General features: G+C 51.6%; 2 protein-coding genes across 2 annotated transcripts in view; both read right to left on the reverse strand.

Annotated features, from left to right (window-relative positions):
- Positions 1–410, reverse strand: part of LOC105985511 (TIR domain-containing adapter molecule 2-like) — a 9,032-nt gene extending 8,622 nt beyond the window's left edge. The window contains exon 1 of the mRNA XM_013016084.1: positions 131–410. The gene's annotated coding sequence lies outside the window, so the exon portion shown is untranslated. The remainder of the gene's footprint in view (positions 1–130) is intronic.
- Positions 411–2,251: 1,841 nt separating this feature from the next.
- LOC105985462 (transmembrane emp24 domain-containing protein 7-like) lies at positions 2,252–10,208 on the reverse strand. Its single transcript, XM_013016012.1, has 4 exons — positions 10,058–10,208; positions 8,392–8,648; positions 6,671–6,916; positions 2,252–4,937 (listed from the first exon to the last, which is right to left on the reverse strand). The coding sequence occupies exons 1-4, from the start codon at positions 10,206–10,208 to the stop codon at positions 4,701–4,703; spliced, it is 891 nt and encodes a 296-aa protein (XP_012871466.1). The 3' UTR covers positions 2,252–4,700.
- Between the last annotated feature and the right edge of the window lie 400 nt (positions 10,209–10,608).

Genomic DNA, 10,608 nt, shown 5'->3' on the forward strand with positions numbered 1-10,608 from the left:
GAAGGTTGTTAAAGCCTTTTGCCAGCTCCCTCACCCACAGCTTCTGTCCAGGGTGCAGCCGCCAGGCCAGGCCCGGGACCTGGTGCTCTCTACCCTGGCTGCCACCCAGCTCACCCCGGCCCCATCTTGCCTGGTCTGCAGCCCCCGGCCTGTCTCCTCTCCTCGGCTCCAGGGCACGGCGTGCTATGGCCTACCCGGCCGGGCTGGGCCGCGCTGTGCTTAGTCTGGGCAGGAGGAAGCAGCTGCTGGCCTCCAGGCGCGGGGGAGGAGGGGAAGTGGGTTTGGAGAACCAGTAGGCAAATTCAAGATCCTCCTCGCTTCCCCCTTTAATTTCCCTCCTACCGGGAAACCCCAGAGCCCGCACCTTGGGGTTCCAACTCCAGCAACTCTGGACTGGGGGGGGCAGTCCCTAAAGAATACCTGTAGTACCCCACCTAGTCAGCAGAATGCAACGTTTTGGAAGATGGCGTCTGTCACAGCCCACGGTGAGGAACTCAGTCATCCACCAGCGCTAGCCAAGCTCCAGAGGAAGACACAGCACAGAGCCAAGTACCCGCGTGTGGTGGTTGGAAGAAACGTTGTAAAAGGTGTGAGAATCACAAGGAAGATTGGTCTCATTGAAAGGACATTAGACACAGGGATGTCAACGCACAAACAAGGTGCCGATCACATGGTAATTCCTCATCACCCTGCGCTTAGAGTGCTCCCTAAATCACACATGTTGGGAGCTGGGAAGGTGGCTCAGTGGTAGAGCGCTTGCCTTGCATGCATGAGGCCCTGGGTTCGATTCCTCAACCACATAAGCAAAAAGAAAAAAAAGCCAGAAGTGGCGCTGTGGCTCATGTGGTAGAGCGCTGGCCTTGAGCACAGAGATCAGGGACAGTGCCCAGGCCCTGAGTTCAAGCCCCAGGACTGGCCAAAAAAAAAAAAAATCATACATGTTTACCTTTCTCAGGATGGTAGTGAGCTGTTAGCAATCGCCAGCACAGACAAGATGGCAGAGCAGCGCTACTTCGACTTCTAAACTTGTTTTTCCATCCGATGGAGGAACAAGCACGGAAAAATAGGATCGGCTGCCCTGTACTTTCCCTGCAGAATTCAGTCTTGAAAGAGATCAAAGTACCACCTTTGCGGTTAAGTTAGAAGCACGTTGTTGTTTTTGCTTTTTCTGTTGTTGATGTTGTTTCTGGCCATGCTGGGGATGGCTAGGCCAGCGCCCTGCATTCCAGTCATGCCCTGCCTGCAGCCCAAGAACACGCTTTTCAACTTCTGGCAAGAGGTGAGGAGACCATATGCCTGAACCAGTCACTGAACCACTCAAGTGCTGACCCGGCCTTGGTGGACCTGGCTATGCCCTGGACCCTGGTCCATCCTGTTCCAACACCTGTGCTATTAGTAACTTGCATCGCTATCTTCTGTTCCATTAAGCCGGTGAGGCTCCTGGGGTCAGCTCGTGATGACATGGGCACACACCCTTCCCTACCATGTGTTTTTTTTTTTTTTTTGTCAGTCATGGGGCTTGAACTCTGGGCCTGGGCGCTGTCCCTCAGCTCTTCAGCTCAAGGCGAGCGCTCTACCCCTTGAGCCACAGCGCCACTTCCAGTTTTCTGAGTGGTTTATGGGAGAGAAGAGTCTCACGGACTTTCTTGCCTGGGCTGGCTTTGAACTGGGATCCTCAGATCTCGGCCTCCTGAGTAGCTAGGATGCCAGGCATGGTGGGCATGTGTAGTTTTTAAGGACCATGTAAGTAAAACTTTAAAGCAGGTTGCTCTGGCAGATGAGTGAGTGGGAACAGTGAAGTCCACAGGCAGAGCGCTGGCTCAGGGGAGATGCAGGGGGGCGGGGTCCATCCGCCCTTCACTGAAGGCAACACCACACAGTGTCCACACAGTGGGCTCCAGGCCCAACTGCGAAGGCTGGCGTTGAAGCTGCGCTAGCCACGCCGCCCCGGGAAGAACACTGCGAGGGAGGGTGCGGTAATGCACCTACGCCGTCCCGTCCAGGAGAGGCGTCCCACAGACACCCATCTATACCTACCCACTCCCTGCCACTCCTGCAGAACTGTGTCCCGGAGTCAGACCGGAGGGAAAAGCTGACCAGTGAGTTAATTGAAAGAATCTACTCGAGAGCCTCGTAGGGGCCGGGTACAAGTCACGTAGGAAAGCGGGTGGGGCCTCTCTTGTCCAACCCTACCAACTGCGCTCACCAGGCGCGTAACAGGCCAGGCCCGACAGAGACACGCCGAGTCAGCTTGCGCAAAGATTTCATCTTTATTCTTCAAGAAAGTGGTCAGTGCAGACCCATGGAGCTAGCTTTTAAAGAGAAATTTCCTTTTCTTTCGAAAGTAAATGAAAAAAAATTTCCTTGAATTGTTTATATATTAATTTGTTTAATTTCTGAAAACAAGTCATGGGGGTCTGCTTTGTTCTAATGAATTACAAATGTCAGGTTTACAGACAGAAACAGACAACAGAGAGTGTAGACTTAAATATCTCTAAAGAATAAAGCTCCTTTAAAGTCCCCTTTTCTCTGAAGATGATCAAGAAGCCCGGATGAAAGATGTGAACTACAAACCATTTCTTTAATAGAAAAAAAAAAAAAGAATGTTCATAGATTATTAGCAAAGTAATACCTCAAAACTTACCCTCACCAGGTTGAAACTGTAGTATAAACTTGCATACCAACTCACTGTCCATCCTTTCCTCTACTTTAAAAATCTATATAACTACGGTATTCCAACATGTATTTCCCAGTCATCATGTCCGACCATACATACTTGGGAAACTCACTTCTGCAGCTCCGTATGGAAGGATTACAGAAGCAGAGGCTGTTCCGGATGACACAGCGGGGGAGGACGGAGCACTGCTTCACGTGTGCACACGGCCCTCTTCCACTCGGGGTGGACATGGGTGAGAAGCAGGTGTCCACCTGCGGCCAAGGCCCATGTCTTGATACCCTCACCAAAAGTTACTTATGGACAGAGCCTCGCATCATGAAGCTTTTAGAGGCACCGTTAGAGGAGTGCGCTGTCTCTACCAAACACAGTAAGATCCGCACCTGGCTCTTTAATGACACAAGCATCTCAGCACGTCGGTGTCCGTAGGCAACCAGAAAAGAACCTTTTACATATGCCATGGGCTCGATCCTGTGGAGGCCAGGCCTTTCAGCTTCCCGATCGGTCTCACAGAAAGCCGCAGGACAACATCAGTCCAGGGCCCAACAGATAAAACCTGCCGCATCTTAACCGGCTCTTCGTAACCCATTAACAAAGAGTGTGTAAGGACTAGCTCTTTCAAAGTGCTGAAAACAGATTCGCCCTCGTACACTGCGACAAGCATGACACTTTCAATTCATTCTGCTCCAATGTGCAAACGTGTGAGTGTGTGTGTGTGTGTGTGTGTGTGTAAGACAGCTTAGAACTGAGAGTCAACTTCTTCTAGTCAGTAGCGTTCAGTGACTAGAATTGCCATTCAGAGTCCTAGGAATCAAATGCCCCAGTCTCTCCACATGATACCAATTTTCCGCCATCTCATATTCTATCCTGGAGTATCCAGAACAACATTTTGGTTCACTCAAGTCAATCTGTATCAGCTTTAAGACACAAACAGTCCAAACCCGACAGGGTATGGACTATGAATTATTTAATACTCATTCAGTGAAGTACAATGCAGATTATCAAATAGGTAACACACAAAGCATTCTAACTTTTGAAATAAATCGCTTTAGGCTAACCAGAGACTCTAGAAACAAAACGAGCGAACACAGAAAACACACCTCTCAAGCTTCTCAGTGCTTCACACCCACACGGCAGTGTGGCACTTACACTACTAATGTCACAACCGCCAACTCAAATGCATGACCTGAAGCACAAAAAGCCAGAGCCAGCCTACACGTGGTAAGATGACATGCCACCCGCCGTCTCTTTGTGAAATCACGGGAGACACCATGAGTGTAGTCAACCCAGAGAAACTTGCTCACTGTACTTGTTAGCACAGTCTGAGAATCAAGTCTATATAAACTCTACTAAGCTATTTTCTGTGGGGTCAGAATGCTTTTATAAAACAGAACAAAAAAGCCCAAACACAGTGCTAGTTACAAATTTTAGAATAAACCCAAACAACAAAAAATTGGGCATTACTGAGAAATAATTACTGAGAAATAAATTATAACATGATATATCAATTAATATTGTATCAATATTAACTAACATTTCTACGGTAAGATTTGTCCCTCATAAAAATAAGCAGTGCAGAACAGGGCTTGGGCTAGTTAGATCACATTTGGTTTTCTTAAAAACACAACTTTATTCACTATAAACAATTAAAAGGCAGCTCTCTTCCTCCATAACATGTAGACGTTAAACCTAAGGTTTTAAAAATATCAACTACCTATAAGAAAAGTATTTTTAAATGATTAAAAGGAATCAGAATACCAAAGTTTAGTGTGTGAAGAGTAGATACAAACAACCGAGAAAAAAGTAGATCACTGGTGTTGAATATTGATCACGAACAGCCCACGTAAGTCCCAGAGGGTTTCCACCGTTAGGAGGTAAAAAGGCATCCTCCGCAGTTTGGGGACGCGCCCTCGGCTCTCTCTGGGGAGAGTGAAGGGTTGAGAAGCTGCCAGCGGCGGTCCTTCGGTCCGGAGATCAGAGGACGGCCTGTCACCACGGCAACCGGGCCTCGCCTCTCCCACCGGAGCTAGGATCCGACGCGGGTCGTGGTGGTTCTTTTATCGGAGAAAAAGCTTTTCAGTAGGAACACCTGCCCGATGCTGACCACCAGAAGGATGAGGGCCTCTCCCACGGACCAGTAGGCCACTCTGGTGTTCAGATCCTCGGCTCGGCTCCGGCCCTGGGCCTCCCTCAGTCGGAAGTGAGTCTGGTAGTCGATGACAGACTTCAGAGCTTCGTGAATGGAGACACAGGCGGATTCCATCTAAACAGGGACACCGCAGTCAGCGTGCTTAGTGCTTCCGCGCGCGCTCAGCCAGCAGGCTCACCCTCGCCTCTGGTCCCAAGCCCCGGCTGACCTGTCCACCAGCACTCACACGAGCCCTCGTTCAGACCCGCTGTCCAGCAGCCAGGAACTCACTAAGCAAGCTTCCTTCCCACACAGCGAAATCCACTAAGGAGCAGATGCAGGGTACTTACTAACAGAGAGTGCAGCTGACCGGAGTCCACACGCATGCGTGCGTGCACGCACACACACACATTATACACATGTACACACACACACACACACGTGGAAAAACAGAACCCCTTTGGACAATTAATACATGCTAACACAAAAAGAGAAGGAATAAAAATATAAAAAAGGACGTAAACGATAGCCTTAAGGACGTGTGCTCACCCGAAGCACTGAAGAGAACATTTCCTAAAACAAGAGGAGCTACACGCACCCTGCTTACGCCTTCGCCTCAACTCAAGCACCTGAGTGAAGGCTGCTGCACAGTCATAACGCCTGGACGTGGGCAGGAGACCGCAGGGACCCGGAAGCACCGGAAGACCAGGGGAGGCTGTGCCCGCAAGGTGACCAATGACTGCCTTCCCCCGCGGCTGGGCAGCTTTCAGATATGACCTCAAGTATTCTGAGTGTTAAGAACTGTATTTGAGGGGCTGGGAAGGTGGCTCAGTGGTAGAGCGCTTGCCTTGCATGCCTGAGGCCCTGGGTTCGATTCCTCAGCACCACATAAGCAAAAAGAAAAAAAGCCAGAAGTGGCGCTGTGGCTCATGTGGTAGAGCGCTGGCCTTGAGCACAGAGCTGAGGGACAGCACCCAGGCCCAGAGTTCGGGCCCCATGACTGGCAAAAAAAAAAAAGAACTGTATTTGAACTGGAAATAAAGCAGTACCTGCTCAGTGGCTTTAAAGTTCTTTCTCTTCTTAACCTTTCCTCAAAACCAAACCCAATTTCCCTTCCACACCTCTCTTCCTCGGATGACTCACTACTACTCTTCAGCAGGTCACCTGGGGTGAGGGCCAGGCAGACGCAGTGGAATCAGACAGCAGTGCCCAAGCACGTGGCAGGCCGGGCGGCTGGGCCCCCGTGACACCTGCTCCTAACATCCGATGCAAGCTAGCAGCCGCAGACGCCCTGCACAGCACGCCGACTCTCAGCCTTCCTAAGCTTCCCCGATACACCACCACCGTTTCTACTGAGTGAGAGCTGTGTCCCCCAGAAGCCCCCATGCCAAAGACTTGACAGCTAGCACCACACACTAGAGAGGGGCTGGAGCCTGGAGGGGCGGAGTCTAGGGGAAGGGGGTGAAAGGTCACTGGGAGCTGAAGCAAACCTTTCCTGGTCACCTCAGGTATTTGTCTCAGCAGTGGAAGGCTGATGGACTGTGAGCTCTGACCTCTACACCCCTTCACTCTCACAGAGCCTATTATGCTTTTGTATATCAAACTGTTGGTCAGTTGTGGGGCTTGAACTCTGGGCCTGGGCGCTGTCCCTCAGCTCTTCAGCTCAAGGCTAGCACTCTACCACTTGAGCCCCAGCGCCACTTCCGGTTTTCTGGTGGTTTACTGGAGATAAGAGTCTCAAAGATTTTCCTGCCCGGGCTGGCTTTGAACCACGATCCTCAGATCTCAGCCTCCTGAGTAGCTGGGATGACAGGCGTGAGCCACCGGCGCCTAGCTCTTTTTTTTTTTTTTTTAACTAGTTTATTTACCTGGGTAAGAGCACTGGCCTGGTTTTCATTGGGAAATAAAGGTGGGTCTTCTCCGACTTGAAAGTCAAAATACACGGTTTTATGTGTGAAAGTAGAAAATTCATTGCTGAAGCAGAATTTGTAGGTCCCATTTCTGGAGGCTGTGAAGGTAAAGCTATCATACTGCTTCTTCATCTCTTTGTACAGCACCTTGCCGTCCGGGTCCTCTAGTCGGCAGTCTACATCGTAGTGTCCACCAGTGATCACCTGAGAGAGATTGGGGGAGGGAGAAGGAAGGAGAGAGGGGGAGAGAGAGAGAGAGAGAGAGGAGATCATTGCATCCAACATGTTTGAGAAAGCAACCAAAGTTAACACGGCAATAAGGTCTGGACCAGGGCCTTTACCTATCACACTCACTTTGACATTTTCTGATTTTCGGATTTCTGTTTTACTTAAAACGTTATAAAACCTGAACATCTTTCTCATGACAGGAGACAGAGAACATTCAATCACTTCAAAATAGCCAATGTGCAAGTTAATTCAGGTCCACTCCATCACTTAGCTCAGAAAGTTAACATAATATTGACTCAGTATACGTGTGTGTGTGTGTGTGTGTGTGTGTGTGTATCAGTAGAACACTTTGAACTTTGGACTTCAAAGGAAGAGCTGTTACTTCTATGACCCTTTGTTACTTTGAGGGAGTTGACTCAACTATGTTACAAGGTCACTTCAATCATTAAGTGAAATACAATTATAGGCTTGGAAAACTGTACGATAGTGGAAGTATTAATGAGTCCATAGAAAATGCTGGCATTCCTGGGGCTTGGCCCCTGCCTCACCAAGTGCTCTACCACTGCGCTGCGTCCCTACCGTGCCTGTTCTGTTTCTTGAGGCAGGAGCTTGCTGAGTTGCCCAGGCTGGTCTGAAAGTCATGGTTCTCCCGCCCTGGCCTTCAGAGCAGCTGGTATTATTACAGGCATTGGTTAGCAGACTGGGCCAGATAAAAACAAACAAACAAACAAAAGGCTCAAGTGGTAGAGTACCAGCTTTGAGCACAAAAGCTCAGGGACAGCACCCAGGCCCAGAGTTCAGGCCCCATAAGCAGCACACAAAAAGGACAAACACAGGGCTGGGAAGGTGGCTCAGTGGTAGAGCGCTTGCCTTGCATGCCTGAGGCCCTGGGTTCGATTCCTCAGCATCATATAAGCAGAAAAAAAAGCCAGAAGTGGCACTGTGGCTCAAGTGGTAGAGCGCTAGCCTTGAGCGGAAGAGCTGAGGGACAGTGCCCAGGCCCAGAGTTCAGGCTCCATGTCAGGACCCCCCCCCCCAAAAAAAAGAAAAGACAAACAGACAAAAACAAAAAGCAAGCATCTGAATCTTACCAACTTAAAAAGTCAACTCAAAAAGTCAATAACCTTTTCTCCAGGAGCAACAATTACTCTTTATTTCTATATACTCAGTCACTTATACTTGACCACTGTGCTCTGAATAATCAAATAAACACACACTAAACTTTATCCCGGATCAGCACCCCTCTTACTGCTAACAAGCAATCGTGTCTTAGTCCTCAGCACCTTTTAGCCCTGTCTGGTCACTGGAAATCGAGTTCCTCCCAATCTGCTCTTCCTTACCTCTCCAAATGATTGTAGCAAATGTTGTCTTTCTGACCCTCAGATTCATCCCCTTCCTCCCACTTCTAACCCACAATGCACTGCTGTCAGCCTCCTGAGGGGGCTGCTCACCGTGCGTCTCCCCTCTGACTCGGGGCTCCCCAACTCCACCCCACTCCCACCAGAGGCTAAATAATCCACCGTATCAGAGGCTTCCTCATCTGAAGCAGCACCGTGAGCAGCACCCCGGCACCCCTCGGGGCGTGAGGGGGTGGGGGGAAGACCCTCAAGGAGGCAGGGTACCAAACACCAGTGGACGCCTGAAAACGCTGACAAGCTGGTACAACAAGCCACCCTAGAGCCGAAGACCCGGCCACACGGCAAGGCCACTGCGACTCAGTGAACCTCAGCCACACAGTCTCACAGCCAGGCGAAGGCACATCTCAGACTCGCTCTGCTCGAACTCACAGCCAGGGGAAGGCACGTCTCAGACTCGCTCTGCTCGAACTCACAGTCTGCCTCGGGCGCTGTTCCGCTCTGGGCTGCCGTACTGTAACGTGAACCCCATGTTGTCTTCTAGACTCAACTCAACCGTGAGCGCCCCTCTAGCGTTCCCTGGCGGCCCCTCCATCCTCGCCAGCCAGCTCCCTGTGGTGCACTTGCAGTGCCGCGCTCACCTCCCGTGACTGGAGGTCTGGGAAAGCTCCCTCGGTGAGCTTTCCTGCTTTAGGGAGGGGAGGCAGTAACCAGTTCAAGGAGGACTCCACACCGAACCTGCTACTGTTCAGTGTGGTGGCCTTGGGGCTAAGTCCGTGTCACCAGTACAAAAGGAATAGACTCTACTTTACATCAAGTCTTCCCGAGAGCACTCGAAACGCTTGGTGGAGGGGCTGCACAAAGCCTCCCATGTAAGAACTAAATGCAAACACAAATGCTGATTTGTGTGTCACATGGAAAGGTCTGTGATTTCCTTGTGTGTGGATGTGCCTTGGTCCGAACCGTGAATTGAAGCAACCCTAAGGGTTGGGGTCTCATGGGCTCCCCCCCACCAGCCAGTAATAACCCAATCATTACCAAATCCTGCTGCCTTTACCTAGCATGCGCTCCAGTCCTTCCTCTTGTCCCCTTCCCTATCGACGCCTTCCTACTGTAAACCGCTACTACTCCTGCCTGGACACCAAAATAGTCTTCAACCATCTGTCTTCCACATGCACTCAGAGCACCCTGTCTATCCTCTCTACCTGTACAAATTACTTGCGCAGCAACCCAGAATATTCCCCTGTGCACACCCACCACGGGCTCCTCCCTGGCTCCCTTACCAGTGTGCTTACAGTTCATCCTTTCAAGTTCAGTTTAAAAGGAACCCATGGCTCATGCTGGGAATCCTAGCAGCTCAACAGGGTGAGACCTGAGGATTGTGGTTCAAAGCCAGCCTGGACACAAAAGTCTATTATATTAGACTCTTTATCTCCAATTAGCCAGCAAAAAAAAAAAAAAAAAGCCAGAAATGGGGCTGTGGTTTAAGTGGCTGAGCACTAGCCTTGAGCAAAGAAAAGCTCAGGGACGGAGCCCAGGCCCTGAGTTCAAGCCCCAGGTCCAACACACACACAGACACTAACCAAGATGTAAAGGAATCGCTGGTGGATCCTTAAATGAGACGCACACCCTCTCCTCACTGACCAGAGCAGCCTGTGAGTGGGCACTACTCAGTGCACCAGCACGGGCGGGCGGGGCGGGCCAGCAGGTGGCTCAGCACCCCGTCACCAGCACCCAGGGGCACCCGCCACAGCGGTCTGACCGCTGACTGCACCCGCCAGGAGACCGCGCCCAGACGGCTCGCATTCTGATGAATAACTGTCTTTTTTACACAATCCCCGAAGGGCTTCCTTATGGGCCAGGACGCTGGCTGGGGGAGAGCCGGGGACGGCCTGGGGCGCTTCTGCTCCCATTGCGGCGGGGCTCGGTGGGCGGCACGGGGCGGGTCCGCAGCTCCGGGCACCGCTGACCAGGAGCTACGGCGGCGCAATGAGAAAAGACGAACGCGGGTGCGGGTGCGGGTGCGGGTGCGGGCTGGGACCTGGAGGGGGGCGATCCGGGCCTAGCTCCCTGGAAAAGACCTGGCTCCGTTCAACTTAGCAGGCTTCCCCGGGTGGAGCACGCGTCTGGGTGGAAAGCCAAGCCCGTCGGCGTGGGTGGGCTGCCTGGAGGAGGCGCTCGGGTGGGCCTGGACGACCCGGGCCACCAGGATCCGCCCCGGCCCCGCCCCGGGCCACAGACCCCGCCCCATCCAGGAATCCCAGGCCCCGCCCCGCAAGCCCCACCCCATCCAGGAATCCCAGGCCCCGCCCC

This window comes from Dipodomys ordii, unplaced genomic scaffold (assembly GCF_000151885.1).
Source record: "Dipodomys ordii isolate 6190 unplaced genomic scaffold, Dord_2.0 Scaffold29, whole genome shotgun sequence".
Lineage (NCBI taxonomy): Eukaryota > Metazoa > Chordata > Mammalia > Rodentia > Heteromyidae > Dipodomys > Dipodomys ordii.

Excerpts from the sequence above, each read along its gene's own strand:
- LOC105985462 (XM_013016012.1), bottom strand. The coding sequence starts at position 10,208 with ATGGGAGCAGAAGCGCCCCAGGCCGTCCCCGGCTCTCCCCCAGCCAGC. Across the intron at positions 8,649-10,057 it reads CCTGGCGGGTGCAGTCAGCG|TGGCCTTGCCGTGTGGCCGG; the intron begins GTCAGACCGCTG and ends ACTGAGTCGCAG. Across the intron at positions 6,917-8,391 it reads AGTCAGAGGGGAGACGCACG|GTGATCACTGGTGGACACTA; the intron begins GTGAGCAGCCCC and ends AATCTCTCTCAG.